Raw genomic sequence first — 21,789 nt, forward strand, 5'->3', positions numbered from 1 at the left:
GGGGTGGGGGCATGTCACGTGGAGGCCGGAACCGCAGGGTCTCTGGTCACTTGGCTTCCTGTGTGCCCGGCGGGACCCCAGGGCTCTGTGACCTTAGTACTTGGTTGACCTTCAGTAACCTAAGCTCTGAAGGACTAAGCGCTTGTTGGCCGAGCGGAACCCACCGTTAGCCTAGAACAGTGGTCCCCAAACCGAGGCTCATGAGCCGCATGCGGCTCTTTGGCCCCGTGAGTGTGGTTCTTCCACAAAATACCACGTGTGGGCGCCCACGTACAGTGCGTTGAAACTTGGAGGCCCATGCGCAGAAGTCGGTTTTCGGGAAGGAGATGGAGAAGCAGGTGTACAGGACAGTGTGGATGGGGGAGGTGGAAGGGGTCGGCCCCAGCGAACGTCCCTCCATCAGACTGAGGACGTTTTTAGCAAAGGCCAGCTTAGGAGTCCCCTAATGAAGTTAATAACAATGTACCTACCTGTATCGTTTAAGTTTTAAAAATTTCGCTCAAAAGAACTTTCAGTCGTTGTACTGTTGATATTTGGCTCTGTTGACTAATGAGTTCCTGACCACTGGCCTAGACGAGCCGAGCACCCTGGCCGCCCTGCGTGCCGAGTTGCATCATCAGAAAATAAACCAGAAGCCACGTTGCTGCTCAACACCCGCCTCCTCGGTAACGCTGACCATTTGGCGAGTCCAACAGTGGCCCCTACGATGAACGGTCTGAAAGCCGGGGGTCAGGAGCCCAGTGTGTGTCTGGGTGTCTCATGTGCAACCCCGGGAAGCTCCCGCCCCCGACGCCACATGAAGTGACCAGCCCCAGCCCCCCCCCTTCCCCCACAGCTCAGGCAACTGCACGCACACACCCTCTCGGTAAGTGCTTCTGCTTCCTCGGTGGGGTAGGTGATCCTTTATAGTGGTTCTCAACCTTCCTAATGCCGCGACACTTCCTCATGTTGTGGTGACCCCCAACCATAAAATTATTTTCGTTGCTGCTTCATAACTGTAATGTTGCTACTGTTATGAATTGTAATGTAAATACCTGATATGCAGGATGGTCTTAGGCGACCCCTGTGAAAGGGTCGTTTGACCCCCAAAGGGGTCTCGACCCACAGGTTGAGAACCGCTGTTTTAAAAGTTCATGTACAATCCCTCTGGTGATATAAAGTAGCTTTAAAAACTTCCTCCAATTACTATAAATGTTGCTTAAATGAACAGGAAGAACTGAAAGTCGGACCCATAGAGGACAAGCCCGAGAACCGGGAGAGGCCCTCCCGGCCAGAATCACCACATTTTGTGTATTTTTTTTTAATTGATTTCAGAGAGAGAAGGGAGGGAGAGGTAGCAACATCAATGATGAGAGGGAATCATGGATCACCTGCCTCCTGCACGCCCCCCATGGGGACCGAGCCCACAACCTGGACCTGTGCCCTTGACCAGAATCTAACCTGGGACCCTTCAGTCTGCAGGCCGACATACCCACTGAGCCACACCAGTCAGGCCCAGCAGATAAGGGTCACTGAGAAGCCAACAGCTCCTGGCTGTCCACACTGCAGATTCCCCGAGATGCAGCCCTACACTAGGCGTCGGAGACCAGCAAGCCCAGTGAGGGTCTGAGGCAGCTCGTTCACGGCACGGTCTTTATGATCCCCAGCCGGGGCCTGCCCCCCCGGCCGGCTCAGCTGCTCTCCCACCCCCAGAGGTGAAGAACGCAGTCATAGAAGGAGCAAGTGGCCAGCAGGTGGATGTTAAGGTCTGCTTCCATGCCCGGGTCACAGACACAGATCTTGGTCCTTGGGCTGTGCAGCTGGCTGCTGCCCTTCCTCACGTCCTCTGTGGACGGCTGGGGAGGAGTCCTTTCCTTGCTTCCACTCCCGTCGTCTGTTGGACTGTCAGGACAGGGAGGTCCCGGCCCCTGGTCTCCAGTCTCGTCTTCTGTTCCGGCTCCTGGGTCGCTGCCGGACAAGAACTCTGAGTGGAATGACGGCTGGGCCTCAGGCTGACGGCAGAAGGTGAGCCAGGACCAGTCGGCCCCGTACAGCAGGGACCTGGGCAGCGTGTGGGACACAGAGATCATGCACGTGTCCTGCTTCTTCTCTGGACGGAGACAGAACGGGAAACGCAACGTTACGCAGAGCCGGTCTCGTCCACCCCTCCGCCAGCCCTGCCCACCCTCACTGTCATGCGATGCGGACAGAGGCGAGCCGACACCAGGCGTGATGCGCGGTGCACCTGAGAGCACTCGGCCTGGCTGGCAGGACATGTGCGCAGCTGAGGACAAAGGAGCTGCCCGTGGAGGGAGAGGGGGAGGGGGAGGCAGGAGAAGCAGAACAAGCACACGTGAGGCGGCCAAAACCGGTTTGGCTCAGTGGATAGAGCGTCGGCCTGCGGACTCAAGGGTCCCGGGTTCGATTCCGGTCAAGGGCATGTACCTGGGTTGAGGGCACATCCCCAGTGGGAGATGTGCAGGAGGCAGCTGATCGGTGTTTCTCTCTCATCGATGTTTCTAACTCTCTGTCTCTCTCCCTTCCTCTCTGTAAAAAATCAATAAAATATATTTAAAAAAAGAAAAGCACACGTGAGGCGGAGGGAGAACAGGGCTCCTGTGAGGAACCACACACAAGGGACGAGGGGAGGGGCCGGGCCGGGGCGTGCGACCAGGTGGGAGGGTCACCCCGTCAGCATCAGCGTGCTCAGCGCGCAGAGTCTGAACACCAGCAGCTTCCTGGTGGTGAGTTGCTATGGCAACTTTGAGGCTGGAGGTGGGACTGGGCAGAGGCCAGGCCTCCATCCAGAAGGCACAAAGCTGCGGAAGGTCTGAGAGCAACACGACCAGAAGAAGAAATGAGTGGTCTCCAACCCTGAGGGGGTCCCGGGTCCAGGGCAGGGCCGAGGCTGGCAGGAGCCGCTGCGGGAAGCCAGGGCCAGTGAGGGTGTGAGCGCAGAGCGCCGTCACCAGCTGGAAGTCACAGCCCCGGAAGGGTGGCCGCTGCTGCCTCCCACACACAGGGGTCAGGGGCACAGCGACCTGACTCGGGATCAGAACACGCAAGGACGAAGCAGGCCGCACAGGCCAGGGCGATGCCTGGCGAGTCCCAGGACCTGCCATAGCACACGCTGCAGGAAGGCCCAGCAGAGCTGGCGGAACCGGTGCTGGTTCCGCCCACAGTGAGAGTCAGTGAAGCATGTTTGGGGCCCCAGGCCACGCAGACCACACTGCGCGCCGGCAGGAAGAACAGGCAGAAGGTGGGCCAAGGGTGGCGAGGAACGTGACAAGTGCGCAGGCTCCTGGCACAGAGGTCCCCAGCGATGCAGAAGGTTCCAGAACCCCAGCTGGTCAGGGAAGAGCTGCAGCGCAGGGCCCAGTGCTCGCAACTGAGACTCGGGTGCGACCACAGCCGGGCCTGGGGACCTGGGGTGTGCGGGGCTTGGTGGCTGCGGCAGGAGCTGGGAGCCCCACTCACCCGTGGCCTGCTGGCAGTCGATGACGCTGAAGCCACCGTGCATGCAGGCCGCCAGGAGCAGGTGGCTTTGCAGGGGGTGCCACCGGAGCCGCCACACCCCGCCCTGCACAGGCACGTCTGCGAACGGCTGCGTCATGTTCCGCGTGTCCCACAGCAGAACGTGCTCGTCGTAGCTGAAACCCAACAACAGGGCCCCAGTGCGGGCACGTCTCCCGGGAGCCCCCCCCACTCACCAGGACCCGGGACCGAGCCCCCGCCCACACCCGCACCCTGGCCCCACGGCAGGAAGGACCCAGGAACCGCCGCGGCCTCACCTCCCCGTGGCCAGGATGCCCTCCTGGTGGGGGTTACTCTGGATGCTGCACACCCCCATGTGATGTCTGTAACCAAAGGGCAAGACCTCAGCAGGCGCAGGGCAGGCGGACGCGGCGCTGCCACAGCCTCTGCCGGCCCTGGGTTTACCTCCTGCTGGTGAACGTAGGTGCGCCAGGTGCCCTGGTGTCCCAGCCCCTCAGCAGGCTGTCGTCCCCACCTGTGGGAGAGAAGCACCACTGATGAGGGCCCTGGAGCAGCAGGTGGCCGTGTCTCAGGGAGGGAACTTGGTCTGAGGGGCGACTTTTCCTGGGGTTTCTGGTTGCCACCAGACTGAAGAGCACCCCTGAGCCACAACTGCCTTTAGACTCAGGCGCCTGCAGGGGAAGAAGGGACCGCTGGTGAGGAGCCAAGCAAGATGGGCCGAAGGAGCCGCGGCCAGAACCTTGGCAGGAACGGCTCTGGTGGGGGTGCCCAGCTCCTGGGCCTGACAGAACAGCCTGCCTCTCCTCCCAGCCGCGACGGAGAAGGAATAGGTGGGGTATTTGCGTCCTGCACATCCAGCTGCTCCTCTCCTGTCCCCCCAGAGACCAAGACCACCACCTCCGGGGAGAGAACCTGCCTGGGTCAGAGGCTGCACAGGCCACCGTTCCCTTCTCGTCCCCCAGGAAGTCGACCCATCTCTCCCTTTCCCCTTCATTCAGGAAGGCAACCCCCATAAAGGCAGCAGCAACGCGAAATCCAGCTGCTGAGCCAGCCCGGGACTCACAAGCACCGGCCACGCGGGGGCCTCCGTCGACTCGGCACAGACAGCACCGCAGAGGCAGGGCTCGCGCTGCCACCGCCCGGTCAGCGCCACCCAGGCCCGCAGATCCTGCAGCGGAAGCCGCTGTGCTGAGAGGTGGGGACCAGCCACAGCTTTGGCCCCAGAAAGCGCATTCTGCACACAAGGTCTCGGATCCCAGCGAGGCCAGGGTCAGGGCCCGACCGCCTCGTGTGCTCGCTCCTCCCAGCACACGTTTGGTGTTCGGAGAGGGAGCGTGATGCCGACGTGTGACCGCCGCCCAGCGCAGGAGACCCACCTGAATACACCACGTCCGTCTGCCAGTAATTGAAAGCTGCAATCCAGGCCTCGAAGCTGTGGGCCTGCCAGCTGGCCACCTCGTGCAGCCCGGACCCCACCTCGTCCAGCTTCAGGAGGTGCAGCTGGCCCTTGGAGTCACTGCTGATGATTTTTAAGGGCTGGTGACTGGTCCTAGACACAGGGGGGCAATGGCGAACCCGCTGACCTTCACCCAGACCCAACTCATCACCTCTTCAGGTTCCCAAGCAGTGACACGCTGTGCCCCCCAGCCTGTCCCGGGCGAGGCTCTGCATGGCCTGGCACGTGGCTCACTGTAAGCAGGTGCCTGGGCACCTGGCAGAGCGGAGCTCCCGCTCAGCCTGTGGACATGTCAGTGTCAGCCTCTCCTGGTGGAGACCCCGCCCTTCATCTAGAAGGCTGGCATTTCCGTCCTTTTGGGGGCTGGCGTGACACCCCCGGGTCTGGGGAGCCGCAGCCGGGGCAGCACAGGTGGTGCCAATGCTCCCGCGTGAAAGCAGGAATGAGCCATGAGCTCGAAGACGGGGCCCTTACCTTTCCGCCTTTCCAGTGGACCAATCCAGGGACAAGGCCAGACACTGCTTGCTCAGGGCAAAGCTGGCAAACGGCTGCAGGGCGTAGGTGGTCTCCTGGGGGAGAGACCGCGTAAGGGCGGCCCAGGACCCTGGAGGTCAGCCTCCAGCTCCGGCGGCCGCCACGCCCTCTCGCCCTCCTTCACTCCCAGGTGAAGGTCTGCACTCACTGGGAGACCCGAGAGCTCACACACCTGGGGGAGGGATTCCCAGCCGCGACCTTGGGGAAGCAGGCCTCCCTCCTCAGCCCTTGCTGCCCGTGCTCCCCTCCCGCCCCCCCAAGCTCTCACTCCCCTACGTGGCTTGGAAGGGCCCTGGTGGCCGCCCTCAGCTCCCCAGGCTGCTGGGCCTTCAGAGACACAGACGACACTTTCCTCTGGGTTCCTTTTCAAAAGCCACGACTGGCCACGAAGTGCTGTCTCTCTCCCAAGATCCACGTAGGTTTTATTCCGCAACCTGGACCGCTTAACCCCACCCACAGGCTCCCAGCAGTTGCCCCTCAGGCGGCTCCCGGTTTAGGGCTCCTGCCTCAATCTGGTCCCTGGGTCCCGTCTTCCTCCTTCATTCCCAGGACAGGCTGCTGCTCCCCGAGGCCAGGAACAAGGCCTTTCCACCGGAGCCCTCCGCTGCCACGAACCCGAACCCGGAGCCCCTGGGCCTCTGCTCCAGCCCTCTCGCCGCAGGCCGTGTGCTCCAGAGCAGGCATGGCCCTGGGGGCTGTCCACTCCCCTCCCCGCAGGACTCGCAACGGTCAGGGCTGCTGTCAAACACCCAGCAAGTCCCGCAGTGGCTGTGTGCTCTCCCAACTGTCGCTGAGAAGGGTCAGTCCCACGTAAGAGTCACTGCTGCCCGGCCGGTGCGGCTCAATGGTTGAGCCCCGACCTATAAACCAGGAAGTCATGGTTGTGGGCTCGATCCCCAGTGGGGGGCGTGCAGGAGACAGCTGATCAGTAATTCTCATCACCGATGTTTCTCCCTCTCCCTTCCTCTCTGAAATCAATAAAAGTATATTAAAAAAAAAAAAAAAAAAAAGAACGGTGGTCCAGGCTCTCCTTACAGAAGACCTTTCAGACCCATCGACAGGTAAGCCCTTCTGCGGGTGACATGTAAGTGACCTCCTCTCCGAGTGAGAGGCAGAACCCGATACTTTAAAGTGGGCTGTGCGCTGTGCGCTGCCTTAGACCACTGAGCGCCAGACTTCCCGGCAGAGTAACCCCCGAAGACGCTCCCTCCCAAACCCTCTCCATCGCGTTCCCTCCAGCCCCGAGGACGCCCGTCCCCAGCCGCTTACTGACCTTGGATCCCAGCAGCTGGTACAGCCCTATGAGCCCATCAGCATCGGCCACAGCCAAGAGGGCATGGCCGGCCACCGGGACGTGGCACCTGAGGCGGGAGTTCACGTGCCAGTCAGAACGGGACACAGGACAGCATAGTGCACCCCAGGAACTTACCATTCACACGGAAGCCCCTACACTGTTTTGGAGCCTACAACCCCATTCCAACAAGAATCCCAGCTGACGAACCATAACACCAGCACCACTTCTCAGAACGATCCTGACTCTGGGGCTCGGAGACACCCACAAAGGAAATGAACCCCAAGGCTGCATCACCCCGCAAGTGCCCGCAGAGACAAGCCACAGCTCAGAGGCTGCCCGTCTGTGGGGTGCTGCCAGGCATCGGGCTCCCTGCCAGTGACAAGATACAGGCCACGGGGCTGCCAGCGAGTTCGTACCATTTCATGTCCAGGATGGCAGCCGTGTCTGTTCTCTGGATCTCAGCCACAGAGCAAGCAGAGCGGTCATTGCAGCTGTACAGGTAGAGACGGCCCAGCCGGGCCTGAGGCTCAGGGACGTCCTGCTCGCTCTACAAAGGATGCAGAGGTGTCCAGGTGACCCTGACCGAGGCTGCCAGTGGGGCCGGGGGGAGGGAAAGAGGTGGGGAGCGGATCCTGCCTGCGAGCTGCCCCGACTTTCTGAGCTGGAGAATGTCCCTCCCACGGGCGTGCGAGGTGCGGGCCCAGCGCAGAGCTTCCTACACCAGCCAACGGGGCCAGCTGAGCTCAGGGCCGCGCAGGGCAGTCCTGGCCGAGGCCTGCGTCCGGCGCCAGCTGTCACCCCCCAGGGTCCGGCTGGGCCCCCATGTCTGCTCCCACATATGGGGTGCAGTCCCTACACAACCCCACTTCCTCTTTACTGGAGACTTGACCCATCAGCTGGAGCCGCGCTGCACACAGGGCCTACCCCCAGCCACAAGGCCCACGTCGCACCGCCGCCTCCTGTGACTCCACAGGGGGCGCCTTTCAGCTCCCCGGCTGCAGAGCGGTCTGGCCATGGGGGCGGGAGTGGGCGGGGTGCTAGCCCCCGGGAGCCGCACCTCGCCCTCCCAGGCCCCCTGCGCGCGGCTACACGCCGCGGAGCACGGCCAGACGCCAGGGCCGGGCCCGCGCACCTGGTCCTCCGGCTCCCGCAGCTGGTAGGTGCCGCAGGCCAGCACGTGCCTGCAGCCTTCCAACGGGCACCACTCCACCGCGTCCGCCGTGTACTCCGTGTCCACGGCCTGCAGCAGCTGCACGGGGCCGCCCGGCTCCCAGCCGTCGGGCGCGCCGGAAACCCACTTGCGGTGGTGGGGTGGCGAGGCCAGTTTGCGACGCGGGGCGGGCCGAGGCCTGGGTGACAGCGGGGTCGGGGTCTGGGGACGGAAGCCTAGCGTGGGAGGAAGTACTTCTTCCCCTCCGGCTGTCGCCTCCCTCCCGACTCTTTCCGGTGTTCCGGGGAGGGACTTCCGGCCGCCGTTGCCGCCCCTCGTAAGGCCAGGCTCCTGCGCCCCCTGCCGGCCGGCGGACCTCAGCCGGCCCCACGCGCCAGGGCGCGCCCCCTGCCTGGGGTTTGGCAGGACAGCTGGGCCCACGAGGGGAGCAGATGAGAGTGGAAGGGTGCAAAGGGCTAGACATTCAAGCAGCGGAGTCCAGGGTGGAAGGAGCTGGGCCTCGGCTGCCCTCCTTCCCTCCTGCCCACCCAGTAAGGCAAGTGGGCGCAGCGGGGACGCAGGCCTGCCCACCAGGGCAGCGGGAGAGGACACAGGCCCAGCTGGAGGTGCTGAGGGAGCCCGGGCACTCGAGGGGGGCCCAGGCCCTTGGCAGCAGGTGCAGGTGCACGGAGAACAGCCAGTGTCCAGGGAGGGCAGGGGTCCCCCGCCACTTAGATTTAGGAAATAAGGGAGTGGCCAGCACAGCCATGGTCAACCCGGGAGGCTAGAGGACACTGACACCGTTGAAGAGTTAGGAGGGAAGACAAGTCGCGGACCCTGCTATGGCTGTAGTGTCCCCGAAAAGAGATGTTTTTCTATCTGGGACAAACGAGGGTCAACAGCCCGCCCACCACACTCCCAACAGGTTAGAAACAAGCCCCGCAGTGAACGAACCCTCTGAATGGGCTTCATAGAGGCTCTCAGCTGCGTGGCTACAAAGATCAAGAGGTTGGGGCTGGGTACCAGGCAGTGGACAAGGGAAGCTAGTGGACAGTCTGTGGATCAATGGCACCTTCCCAATAGCACCTGCTCCAGGTGCCATGGTGGAGACTGAGCACAGGGAAGGAACTGCTGCAGGGACCAACTCTAGGCCAAGGCCACCTTCCCAGCTCCAGCCCAGGGCCCTTCACCAGTAGACTGGACACATGGACACCAGCTAGGGGCTGGCTGCCTCCTGTGGCTCCAGCTCCATGGCCGACAGCGATCCCCAGGGCAAGGCTATGCCCGAAGCGCCATGAGACACTGTAGAAAGCAGCCAAGTATCAGGACCCAGTGGGCGCTGTGGTCAGCAGACCCTGGGCACCGCCCTTCCCATGCGGTTTTCTGACAAATGGCTGACCGCAGAGCACTGTGTGCTGGTCAGGGGGTGTAGACCGGCTGGACACCACCCTGGCCACTCCCCAAAGGACAGGCAAAACCCACAGCCAGCAGCCTGGTGCCTCCTTGCCCAGGAACCTTTGTTTGAAAGCAACTGCTGAGCACTTGGGGCCCATGCCGGAAGACCATCCAAACGCAACGTGCCCACCTATATAGGCCCCGCCCCCAACTGTCCTGGCCAGAACTGGCTTCTGGAAGGAGTCACCTGAGAATGTCCCAAGAGCTCAAACAAGCTGCAGGGACAACCGTCTCTCAGGATCACATGTTACTGTCCCCACTGGCTCTGAGCCCATCACTGCCCAACCTAGGGTCTGGAGGGACCTGAACAGACCTCCCGGGTGCAGCAAAACTGGCTCGGACCCAGGAAATCCCATGCCTGACCTGCAGCCGCAAAGGAGCTTCTGGGACAAACAAGTGTGTGGGGATACGGAGTCCTCACGTTCAGAAAACCCTCCTGCAGGCTGAGAACAGCCCTGCTTTCCCGGTGTGCTCCGTCACGTTCCCGGTCCTGTTCTCCGGGACACACACACCGGACACCACGCATGCAAGGAGCAACAGGAAGCTCAGGGGGACCAGAGGCCAGCACGGGGCTGCCCAGCCAGGGATGCAGTGGGCACACAGAAGAGCTGCCATGGAGCGTAGCAGGACCTCCAGACAGTCACACTGGAGGGCCAGCCTCACCCTCCTGCCAGGTGCCAACCACAGCCCAGCTCACTGCCCCAGGGTGGCCCTGTAAGGCGTGCTGCCATGGGGCAGAGGCGGCCCGGCTCCAACATCTGCGGCTCCAGGGAGGGCGGAGGCCCAGCCCGGTGAGTGAGGGGTAGACCTTCCATCCTCCTGGTCGCTGTTCACAGGCAGGGCCTCAGAGACCTCCCGGCCACTCAGTGAGCCCAGGCGAGAACTGCAGAGCTGGGCTGCGATCCCCTGGGTCGGCTCCACAGCCACAGGACAGTGGGTCTGGGCCTCCCTCTCGGGAGAAGCCTAGGATGGAGGCGGGTGCCCCCCACCCCGGGGCCCGGCCCACTCGGAAACAGGCTCAGCAGTAAAGGAGGAGCGCAGAGCAGATGCTAGGTGACTGCCCTTTACTTTCCTAGTAGATGCCACGCCCGAGGCCGCGCTCCCGGGCCGGCTCCTGCTCCCTGACAGTTTTAGACACTGGCCTGACCGCCTGCTGCTTGAGGATGACGGCAAATGATTCTATTTGTAATTCCTAACCCCCCACGGCCTCCCCCCCAAAAAACTGTACATGAGTTTACAAACATATTAACATATAAATAATGAGAAGCATCCTGGCGGGAGCCTCCCAGCTGTCTCTACTGGAGGAGCACTTCCAGGGGAGCGCTGGGCCCCGCCAAGTGCCCGCAGCCAGGGCCGCCGCCACCGCCGCTGCCGCTCCGGGCGCCGGCTTCTTCCACACCAGGCTCCCCACACTGGGTCCCGGTGCCGGGGCAGGCCTGGAGCCGCAGGGCCGTGCTGCCGCTGCCCAGTCACCGCTCCGGCTCGAGCTCATGCTGGAAGGGGCGCCGCTTCTCCCGACAGTGCTTCTTGTGGGCGGGCCAGTCCTTCTGCTGGCACTGCGAGCCGCAGTACCGGGCCACCTGGCAGCGCCCGCAGATGTTGAACTCCCGGAGCTGAAAGCAGAGCAGGTGGCCTCTTGGTCCCGCGGAGGGACTACCTCCGACGGGAGGACCCGGCCCCTGGCCCCGCGGCTGAGGCCCGAAGGGGCCCAAGGGGACGGGAGTGGAGCAGCCGTACCTGCTTCTCGATCATCGTGCAGGGCGGGTAGTGGCACTCGTAGTAGGTGCAGGAGCTCTCCTCCTCCTCCACCACGTCCCCGTTGGCGTTGTAGTACCGCGTGGCGCTCAGCGCGGGGAACTGCTCCTCGATGGGGTCCGTGGGAAGCTGCTGGATTGCGAGCCAGTACAAGCTCTGCTCCCTGGAGGAGAAGGGGCCCAGCTCCAGGCACAGGGGAGGAGGCAGGACCCCAGGATGGCCACCTGTGTCCTCTTGCTCAGGAGACCCCACCCGCACTTGGGCTCATCTCCACGTGACCTACTTTGTAGCGCGTGGTCTCCCCACTGAAAGGCGCAGAGCAGGGCTGGGTCTCCTGCACGAGGGCCACGCAGGCACAGGACCCAGCCGCACCCGCCACCCGAGCCGGCAGGCAGGCCCCTCCCTGCTCAGGGCCCCAGCAGTGCCTGCTTCTGCCTCCGGTTGCTCCTCCTGCCCCGCCTCCTTCTAAACACCGGTCTGTGTGAGTGGACAGCAGGGCTGCAACCGGGCTCCAGAGCGAGGTGCCCTGACAGGCAGCACCGGGACCTTCCGGAGAAGTTTAACCCCCAGGCCTGTGGGGACTCGGGTAATAGAGGGAAGGGGCCCTGGCCGGTGTGGCTCAGTGGTTGAGCATCGACCCAGGAACCAAGAGGTCACTGGTTCGATTCCCAGTCGGGCACATGCCCGGGGTTACGGGCTTGATCCCCGGTGTGGGGCGTGCAGGAGGCAGCCAGCGGGTGATTCTCGCTCATCATTGATGTTTCTATCTCTGTCTCCCTCTCCTTGTATTTTTGTAAAAATCAATGAAAACATTTTAAAAAAAAAAAAGAGGAAAGGGAAGGGTCACCCTCACCTAACACCACACACAAAAATTAACTCAAAGTGAACCCAGGACCTAAACATAAGACCTCAAACACAAGATCTCTCAGACTCAAACACAGGACAGAAGCTGCACTACCTGACTTGGCAACGATTTCTTGGATATGACACCAAGCCACAGGTGACAGAGAAAACAGACACATTGGACTTCACAAAATCTAAAAATTTTGTGCATCAAAAGATACTGTCCAGAGTAACCCACGAAACGACGAGGGAAAGATTTGCCAACCATAGGCCTGATCATGGATTACAGAGGACATGAAGAACTGCAATTCAACAAAATAACACAATTTACAGGCAAAGAACCTGAACACACATTCTCCAAAGACATACAAATGGCCCAAAAGCCCATGAAAATATGCTCAACATCACTCATGTCGGGAAAATGCAAAACTACAATGACATACCGACTCACACCAGTCATGGCTGCTATTAAAAAAACCAAACTAGCCCTAACCAGTTTGGCTCAGTGGATAGAGCGTTGGCCTGCGGACTTGGGGGTCCCAGGTTCGATTCCGGTCAAGGGCATGTACCTTGGTTGCGGGCACATCCCCAGTACGGGGTGTGCAGGAGGCAGTTGATCGATGCTTCTCTCTCATCGATGTTTCTAACTCTCTATCCCTCTCTCTTCCTCTGTAAAAATTGATGAAAATATATTTTAAAAAAAACACATACTTTATTGATTTCAGAGAAGGGAGAGGGAAAGAGACAGAAACATCAATGATGAGACAGAATCATTGATGGGCTGCCTCCTGCATGTCCCCCACTGAGGACCAAGCCTGCAACCCAGGCACGTGCCCTTGACTGGAATCAAACCCAGGACCCTTCAGTCTGCAGGCTGACACTCTATCCACTGAGCCACACCAGCCAGGGCTCTTTCCTTTTTTGTTTTTAATTTATTGATTTGAGAGAGAGAGACAGGAAGGGGGAGAGAGATACATGTCTTGTTCCACTCATTTGTGTATTCATTGGTTGAGTCTATAGGAAACTTGCCCATCAGGCCAATGCTCCAACCCAGCTGTCGCCAACCTCTTGGACCTCACAGACCACCAGCGATCCGTGGGCCACCGGTTGGCGGCTGACCTACAGCCAACTGACCTATCAGCCAGGGCTCTGTCACTTTCAACCAAAAATCTAGGAGGGTAACTATTACAGAAGGGTCAGTTTCCCTCAAGATCAGGGAATTTCAGGGCCATTCTCTATCATCAGAGGAGAGAATGCAGAGGCTTGGCCCCAGCCCTGCCCCTCTCGTCCTGAGCGCCTGGGGACCATCCCTACACCTGGCCTCTGCACCCTGCTGCTCCCACGTCCGCAGCTCAGGCTCTGGCAAGACCGTGAGGATGACAATTGCGCAGTCACCGTCTCACTGACGTCTGTCTGCTGGGAGTCACCACCACCGCCGGGAACAGCTGCCCAGAGGCCTGAGGACACGCAGAAACCCCGGGGAGCCCTCTGAGCCTGGAATGCACGTGTGGCCAGAGACCCCCTGGCTCGTGTCAGCAACCAGTGTCAGCTCCCAGCCCCCGTCCTGCTGCTGGTCCCCCCGCTCGTTCCAAGGGCTCCATGAAGCTCAGAGCTGGGCGCCCCCCGGGCCGCAGGAACTGCCCTCAGAGCAGCCTTCCCACCCAGGCGGATGCCTGCGCTGTCCTGAGCGTAAGCGCTGTTTGCAGGACTCAGAGAGGAGAGCACGCCCCCAGTCCACGCCGCCTGCTTCCCTCAACCACTGCGTAAACTGTTGGGCAAGGAGAGTGACAAAAAGACCCGTCTGTGTGCACAGCGAGCTGCAGACACCTCACCTGCCTCGGGGACAGGGAGCAGTCCTGCCACGTGCAGGCGTCCAGCCCAGACAACGCTGCTCCCGACAGAGCCCGTCATCGGGTGACCCTCCCAAAGAGAGAAGCATCAGGACCTCACCCGCCTCCGAGAACAGGAGGTCCCCCCACGTCGAGGGACAATAGCAAGGTCCCTGTACCCCAGCAGCATCAGAGCAGAGCGGGGACGTGGGCCTGGTGACGAGAGCGGGCGGTCCTCGGCGCCGCCCTGCCGCCTGGCCAGCTGGGAAGACCCACCTCTGTTTGCTGGAGGTCTCCTCCGCTTTGGGCCGCCAGCCCCACGGCACCAGCTGCAGGTTGTCCAGGCGATTGTCCACGGTCACCGCGTTGAGATGCACAACCTGGAACCCGGGAGCGATGCCGCCCCTGTGCCGCTCCCTAGAAACAAACACTCTTCGACCCGCCTCCAGACAGCCCCACGTGTCCGCCACGCGATCTGAACTGCCCCTCGCACACGCCAGGAGTGACGATGCCCGGGGGCACCAGGGTGCCAGTCCGTGGCCCAAACAGGACCAGACAGGTTGACAGTTTAGCCCTTGGATGGAAGAGCTGGGTGGGCTGCAGGGAGCCGAGGCTGGAACCCCAAGCCCTGCAGCACAGTCTAGAGACGCCCCTCTGAGCGGCCCCCCTGTGCACACCAAGAAAGGCCGCCGCTTCCCCACGTCCCACCAACAGGCTCAGCGAGAGCCGGCAGGCATGTTAGCATAACCAATGGACAGAGACACTGGGGCGGTGGGGGCTTGCCCGGGGTGGGAATGGCTGGGGGGGTGTCAATCGGGGGAAAAAGGAGACATATGTAAAACTTTAGACAATAAAAAAATAATAAAAAAGAAAGAGCCGGACCAGACCCCACCCACGCTGGGAGGCCGTGACGGCCCAGTGAGCTGCGAGCAGAAGAGCACGTGGTCTGGAGACCTAGGCGGCCGCTGGGGCCACAGCACGAGGCCCCTCCCTGAGCCAGCAGAGGCCGCCCTGGCTCCCCGACCCCGTGTGCGCCAGGTTCATGCAGGACCAGGGGGAGCAAGCAGCCTGGAAATACCCACCACAGCAACTCGTGCAGCAGCCGGCCCGAGCCCCTTCCCCGGTTCTTGTCGAAGGCGTAGGCGAAGATCTTAGCCCCGTTTCCGTCTGCGTCCACTTCCATCCTGGCCTGAGGAGGAACAGGCACAGGGCTGCTGAGACGCCTCCGATTCGCCGCAGCCGTTCAAATTCCTCTTAGAGAAACCGAGTGGCGTGAGTGAGGCGGAGGGACGGAGCGGGTCTGCTGCTGGGACCCTGGGAGGCCCCAACACACCGCACGAGGGACGAGCCATGTGCACAATGCTGTGGACGGAGAGAAACGAGCTTCCCTCCCCTTACAAAAGCCCACAGCCAGCGAGAGGCGCCCCCTGCACCAGCAGCCGCGGCAGGAGTGTGTGGGTCGTCTCCCGAGGATGTCAGGGAGGGAGGAGCGCTGGGGGACCGGGCATGAACAGAAGCTGGTCAGGCAGCGGCAGTGGAAGGCAAGGGCACCAGGAAGATGAGAGGAAGGAGCACAGGGCACCAGGAGGGCCAGGACCCAGGCAGAGGGAGGTGGGGGGACAGTCTCCTAAGGCACCCGGGCTTGTCCAGTTGAATTCGGTCACGAATGTGACACAACTGGTCTCTTCTTCGGGATCAGGCCCTGCAGGGGGCTTCCCGGGCCCTCCCACCCCCGCAGGCTGGCAAGGCCCCGCCCTTACCTCGAAGGAGTAGCCCTCCACCAGCGGGATGTCCTGCTCGTCTATCAGTGTGTACTTGGTCTACAAAGTAACCGATTTCACAAATTACATTCGGGACCAGGAAGGTCCTGGCTCGGGCAGGAACGGACCAGCCCCTTCGGGAGTCAGAGCTCAGCAGGCGAGGGGGTGGGCAGCCTGCCACAGAGCAGGTAGCGGTGCCAGGGCTGGTCATTCCCACCCAGACTGCGCCAGAGGAGCGGGCACCAGGCTGCACTTGCCACCCGCAGGAGGCTGCCCGTCCGACCTGCCACCAAGCCGGCCAACCTGACTCTGTGCGGTTTCAGGTGCCGATAAGCCTAGCGGGACATTGCGGCTTCAGGGGAGCAGGGGGAGGGCTGGGACTGAGGCAGAACATCCGGAAGGTTTCGACTCTGTTCGTTTTTAAGCAGGGCGGCCGGCACACAGCTGCCCGCTGCGTTGTCCTTTCTGTGCCAAGGAAAAGGTCTGGAGGCTCTTGGATGCAGCTGGGCGCGGAGTCGGGGTCTCAGAGCCGAGGGGCCCCCCTTCCCTGGCTGGAGCGCCACGCCTCTCGCAGGGCGGGAAGCTGTCGCCTAGGGTCTGCGCCCGCGTTACCTGCATCTGACCGCCTCTGCTCCTCTCCCACCCGGAGCTTCCGCCGCCGGCGATGGGAACAGGGTTCCCATCCAGGGTACGGTCCGCGGCTGGTCAGCGGCACGGCGGCCGGCTCCTGGAAACAGCCAAGCCTCAATGCCCACCGGCGCGGGAGCCCCAGCCTCGCACACGCGGAGGCGGGGCCGGGACGGGAGAGCAGCAGAGAGAGGCCTGGCCCGGCGGGGCCCTCGGAGGCGCAGCCAGACGTGGCCACCGCGGGCCGCGTGAAACCTGCGCGAAGCGCCACGAGGACCCGCAGGCTCGGAGCGGCGCGCACACCGGTCTCCCCTGGAGCGAGCGCGCCGCCTCGGAAGGGCGCTGCGGTCCCCGCGGTCCCCGCGCCGCAGGTGCCGCCAGAGCCGCCTCCTCCCGGGCCGCGGCGCACCGTCCGAGCCCCAGGCCGCGGCCCCAGGAGGGTGCCCCGCGGGGACACGCCGCCGGCCCGCCACCCGCACAACCGCCGGGCCCTGTGCCCCCGGCCAGGCCCCGCGGCCCCGACCCAGCCCCAGCCCCGCGCCCCGACGCCGCGCCCCCCGGCCCAGCCCCCGGCCCGTGCCGCTCACCTTCCCGGCCACCCGGCCGAGCCGCACGATGCCCAGTTTGAAGTCGGTCATGGCCAGGCCTGCGCTCGGCCGGCGGCGCCGCTCCCTGGGGAGGTGCCGGGCCGGGGCGGGGCCGCGGCGCGCCGAGCGAGCCGGGCGGGCGGGCGGTCAGGGGTCGGGTCCGGGTAGCCGGGCGGGACGAGGCTGGGCCGGGACCGGGCCGCCTCAGCCGCCGCCTCGAGCCCGCCGGACCTGCCACGCGCCGCCGCTGCCGCCGCGCGCACCACCGCGAGCGGAGACGAGGGCGGGGCGCGGCGCGGACACACCCCCGCCCGCCGCCTCCCGGCCAATAGCGGGGTGCGCCCTGAACCAGCCGGCGCGCGCCGCTTCCCCGCGGCCAATGGGGAGCCGGCCAGTGCGCAGGCGCGCGGAGCAGCAGGGCGAGCGCGGGGGAGGGGCGCGGCCGGGGGCGGGGCGCGGCTGGGGGCGGGGCCTGCGCGGCCGCCCCGCGACGTCAGTTTCGCGGGAAGCTTTGTGCCGGCACCGGCTCTCTGGCCGCCCCGACCCCGCGTTTTACCCGGGGTCCCGCGCCCCGATCCCTGGGCAGTTCCGGGCGTTGCGCCCCCGGCGGTCCGAGGGCCCGTGGTCAGGGTGCAGGACTCGCCGCGGCTCCCATAAACGGCCTGCGCCCAGGGCAGCCGGCAGGGGCGGGATCGGGGGTGAGCGCCGGACCCCGGTGCCCCGGCCGCGCCTGCAGGAAGGACACCGGAGAAGCCCAGCTGAGTACCCGCCTACCCCCCGCCCCCGCCGCCGTGTCTCCTCCGCACTGGGCCCCGTTCCCGACCAGGCGACCGGCCCCCAACCCAGGCGACACCAGCCTTCCCCGGGCCGCAGGCTCCTTAACTGAGGTGGGCGACGTCCAGGACGCAGAACAGCTTCTCCAGGGACTCCCGGCCTGCCTCTTGGGGGACCTGACTCTTCGGGGGGGCTGCCTCTTGGGGGGCCTGCCTCTTTGGGGGGCCTGCCTCTTGGGGGGGACTGCCTCTTAGGGGGGGCCTGCCTCTTCGGGGACCTGCCTCTTCGGAGGCCCTGCCTCTTGGGGGCCCTGCCTCTTCTGGGTCCTGTCTCTTTGGGGGCCTGCCTCTTCGGGGGGCCCTGCCTCTTGGGGGCCCTGCCTCTTCGGGGACCTGCCTCTTCGGGGGGCCCTGCCTCTTGGGGGCCCTGCCTCTTCTGGGTCCTGTCTCTTTGGGGGCCTGCCTCTTGGGGGCCCTGCCTCTTCGGGGGGCCTGCCTCTTGGGGGCCCTGCCTCTTCCGGGTCCTGTCTCTTTGGGGGCCTGCCTCTCCGGGGGACCTGCCTCTTAGGGGGGCCTGCCTCTTTGGGGGACCTGCCTACCAGCCTTGCCTCCTGGCAACCACTCCAGCTTGGCTTTTGCGCCCAGGACCCACCAGTGCGCATACATTTAAAGCGCCTGCTCATTCCAGCGGGGAAGGCAGAAGCCCGTGAGGAGTGAGTTCTGTGCGGTTAGGAGGCATCCATGCTTCGGGGGAAACGGTAGATCGATCGGCTTTAGAGGTTGGGGTCCTGGTGAAGGCGGTGAGCAGAGTAGGCCTGACGGACAAGTCAGTGAAATGAGAGGGCGTGAGTCCTGTCAGCACATGGGGAAGCGCCTTCCAGCAGCGGGATGAGCTGCCGCTGCAAATGCCGGAGCTGGGGGCATTCCTGGCATGTTTGAAAGTGGAGGTGGCCGCCGGCTGGTGTGGCTCAGTCGGTTGAGCATCGTCTTATGCACCAAGTGGTCACCTGCTCAATTCCCGGTCAGGGCACATGCCTACGTTGTTGCTCCATGGGGTGGGGGGTGGGGGGGTGGGGAGGGCGGGGGGCGGGGAACCAGCCTGGAAGTTTCTATCTCTCCCTGTCTCTATAAAATCAATAGAAACATATTTAATAATAAAAAAAAAAAAGATAAGAAAATGGAGGTGGCTATTGTGCCCAGACTGGAGTGCAGGCGGAGCAATAGGCTCTTGGCAGGACTTCGACTTTGACACCCAGAAAGAAGGGCGGACACAACGAGATACCACCACACACCTATCGGATGGTTATCGCCAATGAGTCAAACAAGTGCGGGCGAGGATGGGGGAAAAGGCAACGCTGGCGCGTTGTTGCTGGGATTACAAATTGGTGCCGCCACTATGAAAGCAGTGTCTGTCCCAGTTATCTATTGGTGCCTAACAAACCACCCCAGAACTTCCGGGCTTAAAGCAACGATTTACTTCCTCATGGTTCTGCAATCCAGATTGGGCTCAGCTGGTTGGTTCTGCTGCTGGCTGGTGTGGCCAGCTGTCTCAATTTGTCACTAATTCCTTTACTCTTTGTCAGTGTGCGATGCTCCACCCAATTGGTCCTGTGACTTGGTTTTGATGCACTTACCCTCATAGAAAGTTCTGGGACTCAGAGCCCAGGACCGAGGACGGTCAGCTTCACCTTCCTCCACCTTGGTGACATACCGCCAGGTCATCAGTCTCACTATCTGGAGACCATCATGCTGTGCAAACCCCAAACCAGCCATGTGGAGAGGCCTCAGGGAAGACACCTGACCAGTATGTCACCTGACCACACCTGGGCTCCCCCAGCCACCCCAGGTGAGGCATCACACATGCATGTCTCTTTGGCTCACTGGATAGAGCGTCAGCCTGCGGACTGAAGGGTCCTGGGTTTCATTCTGGTCAAGGGCACATCCCCTTGTGGACTCCATCCCCAGTGTGTTTGTGGGCGGGGGGGGGGGGGGGGGGGACGTGCAGGAGGCAGATGATCCATGATTCTCTCTCATCATTGATGTTTCTGCCTCCTTCTCCCTTCCTTTCTGAAATCAATAAAAAATATATATTTTAAAAAAGAAAAGAAAAGGGATGTCTTGGATGTTCCATTCTCAGCAGATACAGCACAGAACAGAAGAGCCTCCAGCTGAGGGCAGCCTCATGATCACAATAAGTAACCAATTGGGGTAGTTTGTTCTGCAACAGTAGCTACGGACACAGCCGGGCCCCTCAGCCACAGTCCCTGGGTGTGACTGAGCAAGAAGTCTGAGCCAGTGGCACTCAGGTGTCCAGGCAATTCCTCTCTCCCCCTCCCACTCCCCCTCTACCTCTCCCTCTCTCCCTCCCTCTCTCTCTCTCTCTCTCTCCCTCTCCCTCTGAGGTTTCCCCAGCAGGTAAGCAGGCATTGTTACGTGGCAGCTCCCACACCCACGGGGACGAGATGAACAGCTGCCAGGCCTCCTGAGCCACTGCAGCTGGTGTGGCATGGCCTGCCACAGCACCACCAGTCCAAGCAAGCCAGGGGCCAGCCCCGCTTCCATGGTGGGGACGGAGCCCACCTTGTGATGGGAGAAAAGCGCACGTGGAGAAGGGATGGGAGACGGGGTTGGCGGACATCTCTGAGACAAACTAACCAAGCCATTGGAGGGAGCCGCTGGAGTTCGGGCAGAGCTGTGGGAAGGAGAGATGGGTTGACGGTGCTGTGTTCTTACTTATGATGCTGCGACATCTGGGGGTCCTGCTGCCTTGGGGGAGACCGCCTCCCAGAGCGAATTCCTAGAGGCCGAAAGCAGCTTCCTGGGACCACACCTTTCACATGCCAACCAGCCAATCCAGAGCCCCCTCTCCCACCCACCTCCTTTATCTCACTCACTCACCACGCCAGGATCTCTCTGCCTCCCTCCCCACAGGGCCAGGGACTGGACACTGGAGATCACCCCCATGGACCGAGCCCGATGGGCTTACTCACAGCCTCCACTGCCTCACCCACTCCTTCCCACAGGAAACTCCAGGGCTCGGGGCCGGGCCGAGCCACCCTGGCATTGCCCCTCCTCTTGCGTAAGCACAAAAGTCTTCTTGCAAGCGAGCAGTCGTCTCTTTGTCTGTCACCTCCCTCAATTAAAACAAATCCTGGGTACATTTTATTTAGGTACATATTGATTTCAGAGAGGAAGGGAGAGGGGGAGAGAGAAACATCCATGATGAGGGAGAATCATGGATCGGCTGCCTCCTGCATGCCCCACAGCGGGGATGGAGCCTGCCACCTGGGCATGTGCCCTGATGGGGAATTGAACCATGACCTCCTGGTTCATAGGTCCATGCTCAACCACTGAGCCACACCGGCCAGGCAAAGCTTTTAAGGTGACAGGGAAATGGTCTAGAAGTGGCCACAGTGGTCAGGAGGGCACCCAAAGGCACGGGAGGTGTGTGAAATAAACACCCACCTGGAGAGTCCCAGGGAAGCCGGCGCCAGGAGAGCCAGAGGAAGGGCTGTTGAGAGAAAGGGGTCAGGTGTGAGGGCCCGGGAGCAGTTCCCTGCACAGGGAATGGGTGGGCGGTGGAGTCGGAATAAAGGCTGTGGGGGGGCCACATGGGGGTCCAGTTGTGGGAGACAGAGGGTAACCTGAGATAAAAACCACCCACTTCCTCTTCTCATTCACCCCATCTCAGCAGCAGCCAACACACCCCTCTCCTCCTGCCTTCTTGACTTCTGCAGTGACGTGGCATTCTGGGATGCCCACAAGCCTCTCCTTCCCCTGGGCGCCCTGAACTTGCTCTGGAACCCCCAGGCTCTAGGACGCCAGGCGGGGTCTGGCGCTGCCTTCCATACCCACCCCCCATCCCCCCAGTGCTCCCGGCGCCCCCTTTCCTCAGCTGGCCCAGCAGGACCCTGTGGAACAGGAAGTCCCTCCCCTTTCGCTGGAGGGCTAGATTAGGGTTCTGTGGGTTTCACCCCAAACTCTAATGGGAGTTACCATCTACACACGAGCGCATAACAAATCTTTAGCCCTTCGTCTCCCCCAAACTCATGCGAAGAAGCGCCCAGTGGGCATCTCAGACTCTGCGGGTCATGAATTTCTCCCGCACCCCAAACAACTTATATCTAGGCCAGTCTTCTCCCTCAGAAAATGCCACCTCGTTAACCCAGCTGACCTCGATGCCCTCCTCCAGGCACCCCCAGATTTAACGAGCAGGGGCGCCCACTGCCGCTCTCTGAGCTGGCACGGCCTT

The 21,789-nt window shown here is 62.4% G+C and overlaps 2 protein-coding genes across 5 annotated transcripts; both read right to left on the reverse strand.

Annotated features, from left to right (window-relative positions):
* Positions 1 to 1,281: 1,281 nt before the first annotated feature.
* DPH7 (diphthamide biosynthesis 7) lies at positions 1,282 to 7,267 on the reverse strand. 3 transcript variants are annotated; one of them, XM_070430277.1, is made up of 8 exons: positions 7,175 to 7,267; positions 6,738 to 6,825; positions 5,405 to 5,499; positions 4,851 to 5,023; positions 3,919 to 3,988; positions 3,771 to 3,836; positions 3,457 to 3,629; positions 1,282 to 2,089 (listed from the first exon to the last, which is right to left on the reverse strand). In XM_070430277.1, the coding sequence occupies exons 1-8, from the start codon at positions 7,180 to 7,182 to the stop codon at positions 1,671 to 1,673; spliced, it is 1,092 nt and encodes a 363-aa protein (XP_070286378.1). In that variant the 5' UTR covers positions 7,183 to 7,267; the 3' UTR covers positions 1,282 to 1,670. The 3 variants fall into 3 exon arrangements, with proteins under 3 accessions (XP_070286378.1, XP_070286379.1, XP_070286380.1); XM_070430278.1 differs by lacking the exon at positions 7,175 to 7,267 and adding an exon at positions 6,080 to 6,324 and having other exon boundaries at positions 6,738 to 6,823; XM_070430279.1 differs by lacking the exon at positions 6,738 to 6,825 and having other exon boundaries at positions 7,175 to 7,258.
* A 3,143-nt stretch (positions 7,268 to 10,410) lies between these two features.
* ZMYND19 (zinc finger MYND-type containing 19) lies at positions 10,411 to 17,000 on the reverse strand. 2 transcript variants are annotated; one of them, XM_070429980.1, is made up of 6 exons: positions 16,765 to 17,000; positions 15,551 to 15,610; positions 14,873 to 14,979; positions 14,067 to 14,207; positions 11,101 to 11,281; positions 10,411 to 10,976 (listed from the first exon to the last, which is right to left on the reverse strand). In XM_070429980.1, the coding sequence occupies exons 1-6, from the start codon at positions 16,813 to 16,815 to the stop codon at positions 10,833 to 10,835; spliced, it is 684 nt and encodes a 227-aa protein (XP_070286081.1). In that variant the 5' UTR covers positions 16,816 to 17,000; the 3' UTR covers positions 10,411 to 10,832. The 2 variants fall into 2 exon arrangements, with proteins under 2 accessions (XP_070286081.1, XP_070286082.1); XM_070429981.1 differs by lacking the exon at positions 16,765 to 17,000 and adding an exon at positions 16,163 to 16,270.
* Between the last annotated feature and the right edge of the window lie 4,789 nt (positions 17,001 to 21,789).

Source organism: Myotis yumanensis, unplaced genomic scaffold (genome assembly GCF_028538775.1).
Source record: "Myotis yumanensis isolate MYYU_CA2020_CCGP unplaced genomic scaffold, mMyoYum1.0.hap1 SCAF_12, whole genome shotgun sequence".
NCBI lineage: Eukaryota > Metazoa > Chordata > Mammalia > Chiroptera > Vespertilionidae > Myotis > Myotis yumanensis.

Excerpts from the sequence above, each read along its gene's own strand:
- DPH7 (XM_070430277.1), bottom strand. Across the intron at positions 3,837-3,918 it reads CCTACGTTCACCAGCAGGAG|ACATCACATGGGGGTGTGCA; the intron begins GTAAACCCAGGG and ends CTTTGGTTACAG. Across the intron at positions 2,090-3,456 it reads CGACTGCCAGCAGGCCACGG|AGAAGAAGCAGGACACGTGC; the intron begins GTGAGTGGGGCT and ends GTCTCCGTCCAG.
- ZMYND19 (XM_070429980.1), bottom strand. The coding sequence starts at position 16,815 with ATGACCGACTTCAAACTGGGCATCGTGCGGCTCGGCCGGGTGGCCGGG. Across the intron at positions 15,611-16,764 it reads TCGGCCGGGTGGCCGGGAAG|ACCAAGTACACACTGATAGA; the intron begins GTGAGCGGCACG and ends GTTACTTTGTAG. Across the intron at positions 11,282-14,066 it reads GAGACCTCCAGCAAACAGAG|GGAGCAGAGCTTGTACTGGC; the intron begins GTGGGTCTTCCC and ends CTTCTCCTCCAG.